Here is a 21,106-nt window from a genome sequence, read left to right as displayed (position 1 = left end):
GACATAGAACGATTACTTCCTTGTTTTGTTGCGAAAGTGATCAGATTTCTTGACAGCCCTCGCCGATGGTCCATGGACAATCTTCGAACATTATTTGACTGTCGAACTGTGGTTGCCTGACTTTTCCTCTTCACAGTTATTCCCTCGTCGAATTGTGGCATGGATCCGGCTCCCGGGATTACTGATAACTCTTTATAAACGTAGTCTCATCACTGAAATTGGCGAATACATTGGGAAGGTTGTTAAAATTGACTACCAAATAGAAACGGGGCATCGAGGACACTTTGCACGAATGGCGGTGAGCGTGGATCTGGGAAAATCACTAACCTCGAAACTCTTAATCAATGGTCGTGTACAAATCGTTGAATACAAATCACGGCCTACCATCTGCTTCTCTTGTGGCCGATATGGACATGTTAAATACATCTGCCTTGAAAACACTGTTGAAGACCAACAAGAATATGCTTCTCCAAAAGAACAAGTTACTGAAGCACAGTTGTCGAATGTCAACCAAAAATCCAAACCCTTCGGACCGTGGATGGTCGTAGAAAGAAGGCAAATGAAAAACTTTAAAAAACCTCCTATGGATAGCGAGCGAAATATGGAGACTAATGGCTCGAGATTCAATCCTCTATATGAATCCACTGATGATGCAAATGCTACTGCTTTTGAACAGCCAAACCAACTTTCAAAAACCAACCAGGCTACTCATTCTCCTTCCACGGAACCTCAAGCACAGTCGAGTAAAGCACGCTCCAGTGATCATCAAGCTGCAAAGAGCAAGGCTACAACTCCTGTTCGTAAATCTTTAACGATCCCCAAAGTAACTGCTAGATCCTCTAAAGGTTACCATGGGCACTCAAGTCATCAACCCCGCCAAAACACTGTGGAATCACGCGTCTCAATACTAGACAGATCGAAACACTCGACTATCGTACTATCGAAAAACACTACATATGATATCATCTCGCACGCCACACAAGGGAACTCCCAACACAAGTTAATTCTACATAAGCCACCGTATACAAACCACGCTCAAGTAAGTGATGAAACTCATCTTTCAACAGATGGTAATCTCACTAATCCTGCACAATGTACGAATGCCATGCAGAACAATTGCATTGAAAGTCAGCCGGTTCCCATGATGGAATGATCTGGTTTTTTATTCTTACCTCTTATTATGGTTGTTAAACTAATAAGTTGGAATATCCAGGGGTGTGGCCATCCTCGTTTTCTCACAGTCTTTTGACAATATTTGTGTGATTTTAAACTAGATTTAGTAGCTATTCTTGAACCTCGGATAAGTGGTGGCAGAGCGGATGTGTTTATCGCTGCCATCGGATTCCCTCGCTCTTATCGTATTGAAGCAGCAGGTTTTTCAGGTGGCATATGGTTATGCTGGCATGTTAAAATTTAAGTTGATATACTTCTCAATTATCTCCAATTCATCCACTGTCGTATCTCTACCACCCAAGGAAATTTCTCGACTTTAGCTTCATTTATATATGCTAGTCCGAATTCAACAAAGAGGAAGTTGCTTTGGCCTCATCTTCGCTCCCTAGCCGGGTATATTACTACCCCTTGGGTAATTTTGGGAGATTTTAATGCCACACTTATTGTTTTCGACATGAAGAATTGTGCAACTACTACTTGGCCTTGCAGAAATTTTCAGGATTTTGTTTATGATTTTGGTATCCGCGACATGGGATTCCAAGGTCCTGAATTTACATGAAACAGGGGATTATCTTATGCTCGTCTTGATAGAGCTCTATGTAATAGCAAATGGGATGAATCTTATCCCGAGACAGCTGACACCACCTTCACCGAATATTGTCTGATCATAGACCACTTCTCCTCTGTGTCGGCAACCCTATAGCCAATATTATCCCATCTCAATTTAGCACTTCTCTAGCTGGTTACAACACGATGACTTTAGTCGAATGGTGGAGGATAATTGGGTAAACTCTGAGACTCTTTCAGGCACTATTTCCCATTTTACTGAAGCAGCAGATACATAGAACAAAACAATGTTTGGTTATATCGACACAAAAAAGAAAATTGTTATGGAAAGACTTCGAGGAGTGCACAAAAGCCTTAATAGATTCCACTTGAATTTCCTTATCAACCTTGAAGCCGAGCTCCTCATCGAGTTAGAAAAACTCTTAGATCAAGAGGAAACACTTTGGAAACAACGATCGAGAGTCAATTAGACTGCACAAGGTGACCGTAATACAAAATACTTTCATAGAAGTGTCGTACAATGAAAACAAAAGAATCAAATCCTGCCAATAAAAATCCCTTCAAATGACTGGTGCTATGACACAAATATACTCAAGAAAGAAGCAGTTAATTATTTCATGAATATTTATGCTTGTGATGAGGAAGTGGTAGGAAAATTTCCTATTTCAGGTTGTTTCCCGGCAGTTCCGGCACATCTGCAGGACTCCATGGTTATCACTCCAAATGATACGGAAATATTTGAAGCTCTGAAAGATATGGCCCCTCTAAAAGCTCCTGGCCATGATGACCTACATGCAGAATTTTTCCAAAAGCAGTGACACGTGGTGTCTCATTCTGTTTGCAGCATGGTTAAAAAGGTCTTTACAGGAGGTGATATTGAAGCCGATATAAATAAAACAATGATTGTTTTAATCCCAAAAATAGAAGCTCCAGTAACTTTTCATGATTTCCGGCCCATCAGCATATGCACTGTCATGTATAAGCTCATCACTAAAATCATCATTCGCCGCAGTAAGCATTTGATGCCTATCTTAATCATGCCGAATCAAACGAGTTTTATCGATGGGCGCTCTATTACAAAAATGTTATTATAAATCAGGAGGTAATCCACTCTATGTGGCAACTCAAGACGAAACAAGGTTGGATGTCAATTAAAGTGTGTTATGTATGGCTCATAAAAAGTCTCGTTGTGGGGTTACGAATTATGTGGGTTGGGGGTGTGGGGGCGCAGCCCCCGCGGTACGGTACAGGGTTGATTTTGTAATTATGTACCAGGGTTTTCTATTATAAATAGAGATGTAACCTAGACCTAAAAAATTATTGAATAAAATTCTAGCGCCGCCTAGGCACCGAGGACGTAAGCACATTGCCGAACCTCATAAAATTCTCGTGTTCTTTCGTTTTCTTTACCCATTTTCGTCAACAAAGTGGATCTCGAAAAAGCTTTTGACCGTCTCCGATAGGATTTCATCCAAGATTCGCTCACTGATGCTGGCTTCCCAGCCAGCACCATCCGAGTCATAATACACTGTATCACTTCGGCTTCTATGAAAATCCAATGGAATGGTGAATACACTCCAGATTTCAAACCACAACGAGGTATCCGACAAGGTGACCCTCTCTCTCCATATCTATTTGTTTTAGTAATGGAAAGACTCTGTCATAGCATTCGTAAATACGTCGAAGAAGGAGATTGGAAGGGCTTCTCTTTTGCCCGATAAGGAATTCCCATTAGCCATTTATTTTTTGCTGATGACCTTATATTATACGCAAAAGCTGATCTTCCTCATGCTAGGCAAATTGAGAAAATCCTCACCTAATTTGGGCACTTTTCAGGACACAAAGTCAGTAAACGGAAGACTCATATATACTTCTCGCCTAACACTATCACAGAAACGAAAACATCCATCATTTCATATCTTGGGTTCCAAGAAGTTGACCATATGGGCAAATATCTTGACGTGTCGGTTCTTCATAGTCGTATGAAAGTTACGGATTTTGACTTTATCTTCGACAAATTCAGGGGTAAATTAAATGGTTGGGCAGTTAGAACTCTTTTGTTGGCAGGGCATGTTACTCTGGCTAAATCGGTCCTTTCAGCCATACCAACTTATTTTATACAAGTTATGTCTTTCCCAAAAAGGGTCTATGACGAGATAGAATCTGAGACTAGGCGCTTTATTTGGGGCTCTGAACCCTCAAGAAAGAAAATATCCTTAGTTAATTGGCCTACGGTCTGCACTCCTATTGATAGAGGAGGGTTGGGTTTAATCCGTCCTCTTAAGCAGAACAAAGCTTTCCTGATGAAGCTTGGTTATTCTATTATGGTAAAGAGAACCTCTTACTGGGTCCAATTACTCAGACAAAAATATAAAATCCAGGATGCTCATCCTTTGTCCATTGAAAGACAGACTTGCACCCCATTATGGCGAGGGATAGCGAAAACATGAAGCCAATTATCCTCATGTTTGGTTTGGTCGGTAGGCAATGGAGACACCATAAACTTTTGGAATGATGAGTGGGTGCCACATTTGGGACCATTATACGGTTATGCACGAGCTGACACACATGTGCACCCAACTCAGAAGCTACACAATTTCATTGATGAACAAAATCATTGGGACGTGGAGGCGTTATCCCAAGTTCTTGTTCCAGCTGTCATCCCTCACATGCTTAATATTCAGCCGCCTGAGGCTACCAATATATCCGATGCCCTGGTCTGGAAATAGGATCATGAACATCACTTTACGATCAAATCGACCTACACATTTCTCATGGAGGATAGCTGGTCCAGAAAGAATAATGTTTGGAAGAATATTTGGTCAATCGCCGCTCCTCAACGAGTCCGCATGTTCATATGGCTTGCTTATAAAGAAAAGATCATGACAAACTATGAACGCGGAAGGCGAATGCTGACAAATGACTGCTCTTATGCGACTTGTGGCGCAACCATGGAATCAGTAATTCATGTGTTGCATGATTACCCACCCAGCCAAAACCTATGGTTGCGTGTTGTTCCACATTCCGCATATGGTAGTTTCTTCATTATTGATCTTCAATCTTGGATCACACAAAATATTCAGAAGCAACAACCCGTAAGTGATGGCGATCCTTCTTGGTCTTCTTTTTTTACGGCTCTTATTTGGCACATCTGGAAGCAAATGAATGACTATGTTTTTAAGGATGTCACTTACAAAACAGATTCTACAATTCACAGTAGCTATAACTGGGCAAAATGCTATGCAAATAGTTCCAAAGTCCATGTTATATATCCGATACAACAAGTGACAAATCCAACGTGGTCTCCACCACCCCGAGGATAGATGTGCTTGAACACGGATGATGCAGTGGCGACACTTGATGGGCGAGGCTCAATTGGTGGTGTTATCCGTAACTCTAATGGAGAATGAATTACAGGTTTCACAAAGAATGTAGGCACAACATCGATACTTCACGCCGAACTTTGAAGCATTTATGAAGGTCTACTCATTGCAAGAAACTTGGGCATTCACAAACTATAGATCCAGTTTGACTGCAGCAGAGCAGTCAAATTGGTAGGAGAAAGTAGATCAATCGACAACCATATTCCATTGCTTCGCGCAATTCTGAAACTTCGACAGTCGGGATACTGGTTGACAAAAATCCAATGGATTAGCAGGAATGGAAACAAGATTACCGATAGGATGGCAAAGCTAGCTTCACGACAACACTACAACTTGGTTCATTTTGATTCCCCCCGGATGAGCTAGCAGACCTCCTGGCTTTAGACGCTGCTGTTGCGCAGCAAACTAATGAGAGTATACACGCATAGCCTACTGTTTTAGGCTTCTTTCAATTAAAAAAAATAGTAAAAAATATCATTTTAAGAGAGTCGCACGTAAGAAAAAAATAATGATCCCGTATGGCCGTAACACTATAGTGATACACTATATCTCCTCCCATGATAACGGTCATTCGTTAGATTCATGTCTACTTTGATCAAAACTCCTTCAACATGGCTTCTCATGATTGGTTGACACTAATCCACTATGCCTGTGCCAGGAATCATTAACGACCGCCGATGGTCCCTCCGGTACGTCTATAATCGCGCAATCATTCCATGCATCGACACGCGGACAGTCTCCGTCGTCATCTGCCGCAATCACAGATCCCCCGGTTCCACTTCGAATGCTCGCACGACGATCTCCTATCCAACGAGTCTCTCGACGGTTAAACAGGGTTTCTTTTTCTTTTCTTTTTTTGGATTTTTTGAAATATTGAAGAAATTTGTTTGTGTTTCTTTGGTAATTTGCAGTTACCGCACCACTCGGCTATGGATAGGATCGCCGTCTCAGGAATCTTCTGATCTTATCGTGGACACCTGAAGTACTGTAACTTATTATGTTCCTTGCTACAGTTGTTCACAATGCGGCAATCATCAGGTTAGGCAAATAGATTTAGAATCTTAGTCTAATTTCTTCATCTCTAGATCTGTCAGTTAGGAATTAAGGGAACTGCTAGTTTTGTGGGAAGTGGGAACTTTAATCTCTGGTCAGAATCCAGAATCCGAGGTTCGAACCAGATATGTGTAGCACTTATCAACCCGTAAAATGCAATCCAAGTGATGACGAGCAAAGACAATGCGCTTATGATAGACGGTATACTGAAATGAGTTCCAGTGCTTGGGGAGGATCTTGCTTCTTTTGGGAATGAAAGTGAACTTGCGCCTCAGCGTGCTGTCTTTGGTTATGAAAATGTGGAAACAGGTGACCTTTACAATTAACCAGCTGATGGTATAATGTGTTTGGTCGTGGATCAACTTGTAGGTAAGGGTGTTATTGGTGTATCATTTTCTTTGAATGTCAACAGCCCTTACTACAACATGAGCTTAAGGAAATTCATGTTGCTGGAAAGCGATTGAAGATACCAGCTGGGGTCTTTGAGGGAACTAGGGAAGGCATGGAACAGTCTTGGACAGCAGAACAGCAAATACTGCTGCATTTAGGGATGCTGTAAGATTTGACAACTCTGAGTTTCATGTTCTTTTTAGTTTGATCACTAGTCAAGTTCTCACTTTCTATTCTATGATTAATATTTACTATGTAAGATCTTGTTCTTTGATTGCAGTCTCATTTGCCCTGATACGTATAAATGATTCTCATTTTGACATTTGTTCTAATGTATGCTACCTTGAAGAGAGATGGAAATTTATGCATGTATATAACATGGCAACTGTGGAGGAAGCCGAGTACAGATGCATATTAGTATATCTGGAATACAGTGCCATTTAAAGTTATTCCTTTTGGAACTTCTTTTTTACTTTCTTAACATTTCGAGATGCTGTTTTCTAAATATTGTTTCAGTCTGCTATAATAATCCAAGTTCTGGAACTTGTCAGTTACAGGACAAAAAAATAAAGTGCTAATATAATATTAATTGGCTAACTGCATGCTGCATTTGCATTAAATTAGCATCTTCTATTGTTATCGTGGGTTGATTTCTGTAGTCTAGATATTAAGGATTCAATATTCGATGCTTGAACTACTGTTAGTAGTTCCATAATAGTCTTCAATTGTTTAAGTTCAATCTTTATTTAACATAAATATCATCATTTAAATGTCTTCATGGTTATTTGATTGTTTAAATGCAGATCCTTATCCACAAACCAGTCAAGGATACCATTTATTCATTTAAAAGCCTAATTATATTAGCTTAATCTAGTACATTTAACGGGTCATCGTCCACAACACTTTAAGACGTTCAGTCCCACAAGCAAATATACGCCTTCTACGACATTGTCACGAGAAATAGGAAAGAAAGGCAAAACAAACCCCAGTTTTAAGGACATTTAGACAATCCCTTGTAGTTCTTCATGTCCCTGTAGCAATAGCATTCATGCTTGTTCTCAGTAACCGCAGATGGAACACAACTGCATTTCTGACAGCAAATTGTACAGGATTTCATGCACCTCTCCTTAAACTCTGCCTTAGAGCACCTTGCCTTGCACTTGTAGGCACAGTAACCTGCCATACATGAAACCGCTATCACTATTCGTTACCAATAAAATATGTAAATGGCAATCTATTTTTTGTTTCTTCTTTTTCCATCAGCTTTATTTTCATATACCTGCCATTGACTCCTCAAAGAAAAATGAGCTGAGAACAAGAGAAACAAAAAGGAATGTCACCAAGACGAGCTTCATTTCCTTTTTCAAACAGGGTTTTCTTTACAGTAACAAATAGACCCCAGAAATATAAAGAAAGTACTGTTTTCGTACGAGAGTTGGTAATGGACGAGGATCCTCCGGAGGAGCAGTTTATATGGGCAGGAGCTAACACTGGTAGGTACAAAGTAGGAAAATTGTTTGAAGTTTGATTAGCGTGACTCGTATTGGTTTATGGCTTTAGTTAAACTGCTTCTGCCGTAGAAAAACTATACTGTTGAGTAACATCAAGTGCCAACCTTATTGCATGCAATAATGGCTTTAGATCTACTCTCTCAGTTTAATAGCAACTTATTTTGATTTCATAGATTCATTAGTTGTTGGGTAAACTACATCTATGATCACTAAAGTTTGATTGGGTTTTTATTTTAATCACTAATATTTAGATTTATTTAGAGAAATAACAAAAAAGGGTAAATTACAAATTTGATAATTGAACTTTCATGTGATACCTATTTTACTCATCGTACTTTCAAAATTTTCAATTTGCTCACTGAACTTTATACATTGAAATTTTTTTGTCACTCCGTCGTTATATCACTAACAACTTGTTGACATGGCTTATTTAATATTAAAACTCAGCCACATAAGATTTCTATTTAATAAAATAAAAATTAAGCAGGAAAAAAAAATCCTAATCCCCAAATCCTACCATCAAACCTTAACCCCAAATTTACACCCAAAATCATATACCAAACCTTAACCCAATCTGCAAATTAATCAATAGTCATCAAAATCCACAAGTTACTCCAATGGAGATCTTATAGACTTGTTCCAAGAACCAAATAATCACAATAAATCGTTTTTTTCTCTCTTTGAAATCCAAAAACGAAAATACCAAAAAATAAGAAGAAGAATAAAGAGGAAAAATAAAGAGGATGAAAATACCAAATAATTTTATTGGTTTTCCTTGCATGCTTCCACAATTTCCACGGTAGAGAAAATGGAAATGAGAGGATGAAGAAGAATAAAGAGAGAAAAGGAGAAAAATGAAGAAAAAAATATAATTTTTTTTATTTAGAGATCCAAAACTATGTCGTTTTGGTAAAAGTATCCACGTCATAACGTTAATTATTTAAAGGCGGAGTAACAAAAAAAGTTCAATGTATAAAGTTTAGTAAGCAAATTGAAAATTTTGAAAGTACGATGAGTAAAATAAAAATTATATAAAAGTTCAGTTATCAAATTTGTAATTTACCAAAAAATAGAAAAATAAAGATCTCGAAAAAGTAATTACGAAAAGATGCCATTTTAAACTATAATTGCAGGAGCTGACAGAAAGTTCTGAAATGGATAAGGATAACGTCTGATTAGTTTCTATAATGGATTAGACATTTTAGAGTCAGGTTTCGTTATTTACTTGGTTTAGCTTAAAGTTTTAAACTACTGTTACAACTTCATCGTAGATTCTCCTAGAGCTTTCTTTGTTTGATGCTATGCTGCGTTTCAACTATCAACATCAAGATAACCGCATCCTAACGCCTGCGAAGTAGCAATTCTTGGATATCTTTGTTATCGCTTGTGGTTGAGCAAATTCAGTTCTCATGCATATTATGATGCCATCTGGAGCTGGAATGCTTTTGACCGTAAAATAAGAACCCAAACACGCACAAATATAAGGGATGAAAGTGTAGCATCTCATTGTTGATTAAGAAATGTCTTTATGGTGTTGCTTGAAATATATTAGAGGGATGTCTCCCAGCTACGAATATGTTTTGCAATATGTTCTGGTATTGCATTGAGGCCGGGTACTTTCTTTCCGGTGATATTTGCTTCCTAATGAATAATGAAAGGGCTATATTCATTTTGGCTTCATAACAGCACGAATGGTTCTCCCATCTTCAAGGACCTTGCAAAGTTAATTAGCACGGAACCGTATGCTTATAACTTGCAATAAGGGATTTGAACAACGGTTCATTTTGATTGTTTTCGGTTGTTGAGTCAATCTAATAATTAAGTCGATCGAACTGGAGTGTTGAGTTCATAAAGTAGGAGTCAACACCGTCGATTCTCTATCCAGTCAATGTAGTCAATTAACAGTATTGGCCAATAACCAACCACCAGCTAGAAGTCAAAATCTTTGCAGCTGTGCACGTGCATATCTTCCTCCACCAAGGTTGGTACGTGGCTTGCCGAAACCAATTCGCCCTGGCCTTCACTAAATCCATCTTACAAATTGGGATCTCCCGAACAAATACAGATAACCATTGTCGCTCGTTTCTCACAAGACCCAAAAAATATGGCTGGATATACAGTTTACACCCTCTCAAAGGTTGCTCAACACAAATCAAAGAAAGACTGCTGGCTTGTCATCGATGGCAGAGTAACACTGCTCATCTCTCTCTCTCTCTCTCTAGATGGGATTGTTTGTTCCATGGAGTGAATAACTGAACTTCAACTTGACTAATTCCTGTAGGTACTCAACGTGGCAAAGTTCCAAGAAGAACATCCTGGAGGAGAAGAGGCGTTGATAGAGTGGGCAGGGAAGGACCACAAAGGCATTCAATGATATCGGGCACAGCAAATCGGCTCAGAAGTTTCTCCTCAAGTACCAGGCAGGCGTTCTCCAGGGTTACGCCACTAAAAACGATGCAGACGTCCTGGTTGCTTCAATTGAAGAACCCAAGAAGAATGAGATGAGTGCTTTTGTAATCAAGGATGACCACACTCCTAAATATGCAGCCCTTGTCGAGTTCTTCCTACCACTCCTGGTTGGTGGTTCCTACCTCGCTTACCGATACCTCACTGCATACTCATCAACGGTCTAATTCAACCGGTATCACCAGGAGTATCAAGACAAACCATCTAGCCAAATTCAAGATGCTCCCCCCTTCCTTTATAAAACTTGTTCTAGAATATTAATAAAGTCAGAATTCTGCTCAGAGCTTAGTCTCTTCTTATCTCTGATCCAACCATCTGAATTTACAAACAACTCAAAGTTTATAGAATAAAAAACAGCAAATATCATATGGACAGGACACGACCCACAAGGTGATATTAAAGATCAAACTAAGATGAGACAAGCAAAGGAATCTCCAGATTTTCCATAATTGAGGTCCCAATAGATAAAATTTCCATTTCCTTTACACAGTTCCTAATTGGTTACAACTTAAAAAGGAACCCCGTAGGGAAAGGGGGTTAAAATGCTACTCGCTGTGTATTAAAACAAAATACTCTTCAGGAAGAAAAAGAAAACATATCTTACATGATCCGACTGCCTCAGCTCAATCAATCATCCCTTTGCTCCCCAGTAACAACAGGACTTCCCCTTCACCCGAAAAAATCACAATCGAAAGATAGACAAGAGGTTGTCAAGGAAAATAAAAGGGAAAAGATCTATTACATTTAATTTGGGATATACTGTAAATTGAACAGTCCTTTAGTTTTGAGTTATAGTACCAATAATACTTTTTAGTTTTGAGTCAGTAAAATTTCTATTGAAATTTTAAATAAAATTCGACCTTTTATCAACGGTCAATCTAACGATAAAACAACTCAAAATTATAACTGTTGGAACTCTTTACGTCGGCGTGACGAGTTCCATGTCCATAAAATATTATTTTTTAATTTTTTTAATAAATTACAAAAAATATTTTTTATTAGAACTCGTCACGTCGAGTGACGAGTCCTCAAGAAATATTTTTTTAATTTTGGGTGTGGGGCCACCTAACAAGGCCCATTAAAAAAATTAAATCTCATAGAACTCGTCATGCCGGTGTGACGAGTTTCATTGGGATTGTTCAATTTGTTGTAGAACTCAAATTAAATATTTGGGTAGTCTAATGAGCTAAATAATTTAGCCGGGTGCCCTAATGGGCCAATTTGGCCTGTGGTTCCTAGCATTTCAAATGTCGACTCAGTTAGTAAGAGACCAGAGCCCATTCAAAATATGGGTTGATGGGCCTCTTATCTCTAGATCGTAGGCATAGCACCGGGCCAGACTGTACTGTCAGTTGAAGCGCGCGTTGCAGAAATGGACAGTGGCAGCAACACTCTCAAAAGCTTAACCGAACGCTCTCTTCCGATAACCATTTGCTCTTCCATAGTAAAAGCTTCAACAAATCGTCTCTAACGAGCCAAAGATGGATGTACTTCTTTTAATCTAGGTTCCTTTTCAACCTCGTCATCGTTGTCGAAGGTGGAGTTGTTGGGATGGTATTTAGTGAAGCTCGAATCCGATCTAGTTATTACAAAATCTATCACAACTTTGATCATCTTTTCTGCTGCTGTTTTTGGGACTTTTCCTTTAACCCAATTTGAGAATTTCAGAATTATTGCGAACAAGGGTCTGAAATTTTTGCATTCTGATTGCTTTGATGGACATACTTGAAATTATGTCTCTTGACCTTATCCCGTTGAATGTTAGGTGTTTACATGGTGTTTGTAACTTTGTAATTTGTATTTACATTTGTTACATATTGAAATAATCGCTTTGCAGTAATGCAAGTAATATATCTTGTTGAAATATCCGTTAATGTTTTCATGTTAAATTAACTTCCAAACTAACCTGGTTCCGGATATGGTACTTGTTTATGATCTTGGTTATTATATCCTCATATCTGTAATCTTATTGTTTCATTAGCCGGTGATTGATTTACCATAATTATGTTTCGTTCTCACATTTTTGTAATTAACATCTTCGTTAGATGATCACGCCATCCTCGGGTTATGAACTCGATAAGGACATTACAGATGGCTGGATATGGATTGCTTCTCTTGGGGCCATCTCTGCATCTTTGGTTTAACTTTTGTCAAAAGCTTTGTCTAAACACGATATGCTGACGACCTTCAAGAAAATGTTTTTGGGACAGGCTGTCTATGGACCTCTGACCATTACTTCCGTTTTCTTCTCCTACAATGCGGCATTACAAGGTGCAAACTATATTCTGTGTATCTCTGCTTGATTAGGACTTATTATGGTCCTCATGGAGTTCGGCAGGTGATATAGCAAAGGTATATAACCATCATTATTTTATACTCTCTTCAGCCTAAAACTTGAGACTTGGCTTAGATGAAATGTTATCACTCCAACCTTGTAGGCTTTCTAAGGCCTCTACTTTTGCCTGTATCTTGTACTTTGCATTTAGGGCTACGGTTATGCTGTTTTAAGCTGTTTTAGTTTTGCCTGTATCTAGCATTGTTTTTGTCTTTTATTGTCTAGTTCCAGAAGTTGAACCCATCCTCTGAAAATGGAGAATGATAGCTTAGGGCTATCACAAGGGCTTTAAAGATGAAACCCCGAATTCTATCTTGTACTTGTTGTATACAGGTAAGTTTCAGGTTGTGTGATGTTGGTGTTTTGATAACGGCGAGGTATGACTTCTTATTGTGTTTCCAAACTCAGGTGGAAAGGCTGAAGCGATTGTTGCTTGATTGAAGTGTGACCTCCTCCCCACATTGATAAATGGTGCTATGTTCTGGCCAACCTGCGACTTTGTTACGTACAAGTTTGTATCTGTTCATCTCTGGGTATTTGGGGTTACAGCTATCTGTTTTTTTTTTCCAACCTTCTCATATCAAATTGCTATGACTACTGACTGATACCTTTACTAACATTTTTCTAATCAATAGTTCGTGTGCCTATATATGCACAATCTATTTGACATACATGGCAAGCTTAAACCAAGTGAGCATGGAGTAGTAAATTCTTTTAGTTTATTCAACTGAAATTCGTCCTGGAAGACATGAAACACAACTGAAAGCAACCTTTAGTATTTGAAACGTGATTTTTGCAGAGAAAAAGAGCCTATATTAGTATTTATCTCTAACACGAATATTATAATTTATACAACTGCTGCATTTTTTAATTAGAGTTTTTTTTATTAACATAGAAACTAAATGTGAGAAAGAAAAATATCCAAAACTGTTTTTTTTTCTTTCAAGTTTGAACACATAGAAGCGCTGACGTGGTACTTTCTCTGCCTGTTTGAACCATGCGGTCAAAGGCCACCGGAATCGGGCCTATTTATCCGGCCCCAACTCCACTTAATTCCAAATCATTTTCCCGCTCAAACCATGGATGGTTGAAGCTTGAACAAACAAAACGATATTCTCACGTGGGGGAATGAGAAGCCAGTTGCAAACCTCCACGTGGGAGAAGGAAAGCAGCAGCTCGTCAATTAGCAGACCATCGAAAGCGCCAAAAGCATTGAATCCAATCACAGCTCTCAAACCGCTAGGAAACGACACGTGGTACTCACGGAGACGACACCGTCCGCGTAGGTTAGATTTTTGATGTTGAGAGAAGCCATTAAAATTCAGAATACCAACCGAGTTCCCAGGCAGAGAAAAGAAGAAAAGAACAAAAGAAGATGAGAGAGGTTTAAATTATTTCTCGTTTTTTCATCTTTACTTCAATCATTAGTTTTGGGGGTAAATTTTGTTGCAGGGAATTATTTGCAAACCTCCTCTCCTTTTCTGTTTTTCTTTTCTTTTCATTTTCCCGGAGGAGTCTTTCTCCCACCCAGAGTCTCCTCTCAGACGAGAAGAAGGAAAGGAATTTCAAATTTCAGTTGGTAGAGGAATGCATTTCGTTGATAAAAATTCAACTCGAATGCGCAGAGTTTGGACCGGTCTCGCCACGCGCCTCGGGGGTCGTAAAAGCGGTATATCTCAATCCTCCACCTGCTTGTGTTGATTTTGATTTCCATTTGAGATCAACAGAGTTTTACTCTCTTTTTTTCCTGGAATATTTTTTCTTCTACAATTGAACTATCAATGCCACCAATACCGTTGAAAGTGGATTATCCCTACTTCCTATAAAATGACTTGTCTGATTACTTAATTAGCCTCTTTTTCGTGTGAAAAAAACAGGATTATTGAAGCTGCAAAAGGATGTAAGATCGTGTGAATACCGGGATGTGCAAGTGATGTGGGAGATGCTGAGAAGATCCGAGCTTGGAATTGGAGAATCCCCCAAAAGGTGCAAAAAGCGACCATTGAAAAGATGCTTTGAATCGCAATGGACTAGGAGATCTCCTCTTCCTCGTCGCGGCTTCTGACCACGGGACTTTCCATTCCGGGTTCCATTTTTGTTCTCTTTTTTCATCCTATGCATATTATATTGTTACTCCCGGTTGAAAAGGTTTTTTGTCTAGTAAGGATCCCAACCACAATATAACTGAGAGGGATTGGTTTTATGGGATTGCTCCCCTTCCTTTTTATATATATCAAACCATTTGTATATATCAGCTGCTTACCAGATCCTATATCTCCATGTTCTATCTCGTACTCTGTAATAAATATTCGGTATATGTGCTAATAATCTCTCTATATCAATGTTTTGGTATTTGGTTGATGATGAATCTTGCTGGCCTTATTTGTTTATTAACCTCACTACATATATCTTAACTTTGTTAAGATTACGAGGATGCGTTCCGAACAACTGATCTATCTTATTCCAGTACCTGCTACCAAAGGCTTCTTGAGGAATTGCAGGTGACCAAGAGGTGGTTCCGTCTCTTTTTTACGATTTGCATAACGGACCTATCCCATGAAGTCGGTCTATCTCTGGCAGAGAGCCTCAATCAGGATATGAAAGCAAACCTTGGTCTATTTAACTTGGACCAAGACGATCTGTGGGCCATGCCACTTTATATGTAAAGCAATCTGTTCACGTAATTAGATATTTTGAGTTCAAACTCTTAACAGAATAAATGGCTGTCCCTTTTTCCCATATATATGGGGTAAGGGGAGGTAATATAGTAGGCTACTCTCAATACCAGGTTGAGAGCAGCTTCCGTAAGAGACCTCCGAATTATGAAATGCCTTCCGTGGGACTCGATCCCACGACCTCAAGGTTAAGAACCTTGTTGACAACACCATTAAGAAAGTGATGATGGGCTTAAGCCCATATTTTCTACTTACTGGATAGTAAAACTAGTTTTCCTGCTCTTCGACTCTCGACGGGCCTAATCCCCCGGGACCAAGACCCACTTTACCGGCGGATCATGCTCCTTTTCAGACGCTGAAAAAGACAGAAAAGCACCACCATCCCACTATCTTAGCCAACCTATAATAGTATCTTTACTCCACTTTAACCTTGGATTCAAATAAGAAAAAGAATGGAGTGTAAATGATGATAAGCAGGGTTCTAGGTTGTTAGATCATTGTTTTGTTGTTAGTCAAGCATATTTATCCTTCATGTCCGTGGAGATTGAGGTGGTAAATGTGATCATGATGAGTTATTCGAGTTCGACTAAGTCAAAGTCCGATCAACAATTAAATTAAATTTGACTCAAGTTTTTAACGAGTCAAAACGAACAGGGGCGAAGCTAGGAATTTATTAAAGCGAGGTAAAAAAATAGAGTCGAATAATATCTACCGATCAATGATCACATAATAATATCTATTTTTTAATTGAGTGGTACACAATAGAATTATTTTATTTATTTCTCATATATATATATATATATTGATAAGCATTAAAAAAATAATTGGTAAGACCTAGATTACTGCTGGTCCTTGCGAATTTTAGCCCTTGAAAACGAGTTACTTAAAGTTATTTGATACTCGAAAAAATAATATATTAATTTTTTAGTTTTTAAAATAAATTATTAATAATATTAATATTTATATGTTATTTGTTTTTATAAAAAATATAATATAAAAATTTTACGTCTTTAAAGTTTGGGTGTGATCTCAAATTTGAATTTGAACCGAACTAGATTTTGAGCTTCAATTGAACTAAGTCCAAAAGTGTTTTGAGTTCTAATTTTTTTTAGCTTCAATCAAACTTTAACTTTAAACATTTTATGCTTGGTAACTTTCGAATTGAGCTTTCGCTAACTTTATTGGGTTCACTGTCAGATTTAACCATAAGAATAAATTTAAGGGTAAACTATTACATTGACCACCTAACTATTTAGCCATTTTACTTTTACCACCAAGCAAAGCTCCATGTTTGTATCTTTATGTATACAATATTGTATACATTCTAGCAAGTGCCACCATCTAGCACAATTGACTTACCTCAGTGGTTAAAAGAATTGTTGTTGTTTCTAGATGTCAATGGTTCAAGCACCAATGACTACAACAGGGTAATTGAGCATTCATTGTCAAGTGATTGAGAGTATATTTAGAACATATACTACTTGTCATCACCTTAGCTTAATAAAAAAAAAGTGCCACCATCTAATTGATGGAATTTATTTTAGGACCAAATTGATAGAATGTATAAGTTTTGATGACTAAATGTATAATTTTACCGATTTTATTAACTGCCACATCAGCATCTCTGTTAGATATTAACGACGCTTGGCTTGATTGAATAAATTAAATAGTTAAGTGATCTGATTGACAAAATTAAAAGATCAGTGGTAAAAGTAAAAGGGACTAAATAGTTAAGTGGTCAATGGTATAATTTAGGAGGTTAAACCTCTTGATTTATTAATTTAATATTATTTTGTTTCACATATAACGTTAGGATGAAAATCAAGAGAAGTTAGAAGGTGACAAAAATATAAAAAGGAAAGGAAAGAGAAAAGAGGAATTAATTTGAAAGATATAAATCATATTTAATAATTTTATATTCACTTTAGAATGGATGAATAGTTATTCTTGTTCTTACCCTTCTTCACTTTTTTTCACTTTAAAAATCACAGTGAAATGTCACCTTATATTTGTACACGAACAATGGTCCAAAACTTATTTTGATAGTAGTTGGTAACTTAAAAAGATTGTAGTAATGAACTTAGCCTTAAAATTCCATCTATTTATAATGTTTAAAACCAAAGAAGTCTTTAAATGAAATATTGAATCCTATTCTAGGGTTAGTTCAATACCTCCTAGGGTGTTAATGGCATCCATTTTGAGTAGCTTTTTTTTACTCCTTGGCTGCTGCTTGACCATCCTGCGTACAAGTGAAGTTATTACCAAATGCTTGCTGACAGCCGGCCGCCATGATCAGTTTGAGGCTGCTTTGAGTTATAACTTACAATACCACCTCTCAATAACAAGTGGTTTTATCACCTTTCACGCTCATCACCTCCACCTTCCACAGTCCACCGGGTTGTTTTAAAATGGACTCCACTATTCTTCCCTCTCCTGAGCTTTAATGGTTGGTACTGTACCATTTAATGGAGTGCGGGGAAAACGGACTCCGTGCCTCTCGAATACGAAGAGAGCACTATATCATATAAACTTTGCAATTCTAATTTTCTTCCCTTGTTTGTATTATGATCGATTATTGTGATTCCATGGCTGAGAAAGCAAACGAACTGTGGGGCGTGTAACAGAAAAAACAAAGTGCATTGGCAGTTGTCACAAAATAAATGCTAAAGGGTACCGGAGTTAAGAACGTGGACAACGGCTCGCTTTCCCCGCCCATAATTTGTTTTCAGCATTGAAGTCTACGTTCATTTTCCCTCAATGACACTGTTCCTCTCCCTGCAAAAACATTGGCAATTACTCCCTTCTCTGCATCCCTACAGCCTTGAGAGACCAGACAATGAAAGTCAGATGCTTTCTTTTATTGTTCACATACCCATTTCAAGCATTTATATATTACTCCTACTATATTTTTTTTATATCTTACACTACATGATCAAAGGCATGCATGGCATGGGCCGCTCTTAGGCACTAGACAATAATCACTAAGCCACCCACTTCACCTCCTTATCTCCACGGGTTTTCCGGTCGACTTTCAAGTTTCTCAAATCTGGTGTGACGAAAGCTGCTTGTTCTTTTATTTTATTTTTCTTTAAATTATATTTTTGGTAACTGGAAAAGAGAGATCCATCATCCATTCGCTGACTTGTGTTGCTGCATATAAAGGGTGTAATTGGAGAAATCAACTCTTTGTTCGGAGGAGAACTCATCATCTGCCATTATGAAGTTCCCTGAGATTTGGGTTTTCTTCTTTGTGGTTGGGGCAGCGTTGGTTGCCTTTACCTTCTCCAGCAGCTCCTCCATTCCTGACAAATGTTGAAACTCCTACTCTTCTATTTTTCTTCGACTAAACGCTCTACATAATTCATTTCTCCTTCTAAGAGCAAATTCCTCCCATAACTGGACCATGGTAATTGCTGCATTGCGAGCTGGTGTGAGTATTATAGCAAAATGCATGGTTTCTTAACAACTTAACCTTCTAATATTAGTTACCGCTGAAGAATACTAATTTGCATGAAAACTGAAAAGTCACTTAAACCGTATTTTTTTAATGTTCTGTTTCTGTTAATGATCCGACTAATATTATGAATTAAACTTTAGGATAAACTATACTAAATACTAATGAATTTTAGGTAGTGTATTGTATATTCCAATTACACACTGATATTTGATTTTAGGGTAAACTACACGTTTAGTACTTAAATTATTAGTTTTGGCCCGTTTTAGTATCTAAACTTTTATTTTTTTCAAAACCATACCTAAAGTTTAGTTTTTGTTTCATTTTAATACCCCGTTCAAAATATAACGGTAAGTTTTGAAAAAATTAAAAAAATTAGGTATTAAAACAGACCAAAACTGATAGTTTAGGTACTAAGGGCATCAAGTGTTTAATGGTGGGTACTAAAATTAAATGAAAGCTAAACATTAGGTATGATTTTGAAAAAAATAAAAATTTAAGTACTAAAACAGATCAAAATTAATAATTTATGCACTAAATGTTTAACCTTAATTTTAACTTCAATGATATTATTCGACCGTTAAAATCAAAATGATATGATAACATGAAAAAGACAATGTCGTTTTGCTCACATCATTACATTGAGGAAAAGATAAGTCAACGTCATCGTACTGTTAAAATTTAACAAACCGATGATATAATTGAAGTAAAAAACTAAAATTTAATATTATAAGTTGAGTAAGAAGTTAAGTTACACCTCATACAGTTAAGTAATATATGATCCTTCAAGTACAGCTTTTGTAACTGCACATGGCTTGTTGCTATTTAAAGAATTAAATGACCTCACTACATCCTATTTTTGTGTGTGGATAATTCAGATTTTTATTACCCAAAATAAAAGGTTTAGCAACAACCAATCAACAAAATAAAAACAGTCTAATTACACAACCAATGATTGGCTAGACTATACCCCAAGCATTACAAAGAAATAAGTTAGTTCTATCTAGTCGATTTATGGTCTTTCCCCTAAGACGAATTACAACCACATCAACAATTTTTTTAAGAATAACGTCAGTAGAGCGGATACGGCCTTGAAATAATCTCTAGTTCATTTCTTGCCACACGAAGTAGATGAATGCATTCTAAGAAATCTTCAAAATAGTGGTTAAGAGGGACTTTCCTTTCCAAGAGGAACAAGCACGAGTTACCATATCATCCCAAGTCAAAGTAGAATAGTTCATTCAATTCTTTATAAGAATTGATTTCCATATACCAGCAGCCAAGGAGCAATGATAGAATAGATGATCTCTAGTTTCTTGATGAGTGTTACAATTTGAACAAAGTCCATCTGAGCAAATTCCCATTTTTTGAAGACGATCTCTGGTAGGTAATCTATTCAAAATGGGCATCCAAGCAATTAAACTATAATTAGGAATATGCATAGGATACCATAATAGACGTTGCCACATAACCTTCTACACTGGCATCCGAATGTGCTCGCAGATTTCCTTAGCTCGCATGAAACCAGAAGCAATTAAAGGAACAGTAGTAGGTCTCAGTTTTAAGATTCTTTTGAGACCCCAACTAATGTTTGTTCCAGCCTCAAAATGCCAGAAATCCTGCCCTTTAAGAACGTAATTGTGAACCCACGCAACCCACAATGAACCATCACCAGCAAAAACCTTTTTTATGAGGCTTATAGTGCATGCTCGGTTCCAAATAGATGTGTTAATAAAACCTAAACCACCTTCTGACTTGGTGAGGCACATACTATCCCAGCTTACCCGAGCTCCTGCTGCAGTTTTATCTTGACATTTCCAGAAGAACCTTGCGCATAGTTGATCGACTGCTTTTAAAATCGAGGCTGGAAGAACAAGCTGCTTGCACCAGAAATTACTGATGTTGAACAGAACTGAGCGAATTAACTCCAGTCTACCAGCATAACTAAGTTGCCGAGCAGACCAGTGATGCAATCGCAGTTTAATTTTCTTAAGTAGATGACCACAGTCCTTCATTGTGAGTTTGCGAGTAATTAAAGGAATACCGAGGTACCTAACCGGAAGAGAACCATATTTGAACCTTGAAATAAACTTAATATC

The 21,106-nt window shown here is 37.7% G+C and overlaps 1 protein-coding gene and 2 pseudogenes across 1 annotated transcript; 2 read left to right on the top strand and 1 right to left on the bottom strand.

Moving 5' to 3' along the window:
• Positions 1–7,455: 7,455 nt before the first annotated feature.
• Positions 7,456–7,958, bottom strand: LOC120119940 (peamaclein-like). Its single transcript, XM_039139731.1, has 2 exons — positions 7,846–7,958; positions 7,456–7,742 (listed from the first exon to the last, which is right to left on the bottom strand). Exons 1-2 carry the CDS (start codon positions 7,919–7,921, stop codon positions 7,558–7,560), a joined length of 261 nt encoding a protein of 86 aa, XP_038995662.1. The 5' UTR covers positions 7,922–7,958; the 3' UTR covers positions 7,456–7,557.
• Positions 7,959–10,123: 2,165 nt separating this feature from the next.
• LOC120120070 lies at positions 10,124–10,846 on the top strand (annotated as a pseudogene).
• A 1,069-nt stretch (positions 10,847–11,915) lies between these two features.
• On the top strand, positions 11,916–12,856 carry LOC120119990 (annotated as a pseudogene).
• Positions 12,857–21,106: the final 8,250 nt, after the last annotated feature.

Source organism: Hibiscus syriacus, unplaced genomic scaffold, assembly GCF_006381635.1.
Source record: "Hibiscus syriacus cultivar Baekdansim isolate YM2019G1 unplaced genomic scaffold, ASM638163v2 tig00001104_pilon, whole genome shotgun sequence".
In the NCBI taxonomy this organism is placed as follows: Eukaryota; Viridiplantae; Streptophyta; class Magnoliopsida; order Malvales; family Malvaceae; genus Hibiscus; species Hibiscus syriacus.
This window is presented reverse-complemented; position numbering and strand designations above follow the sequence as displayed.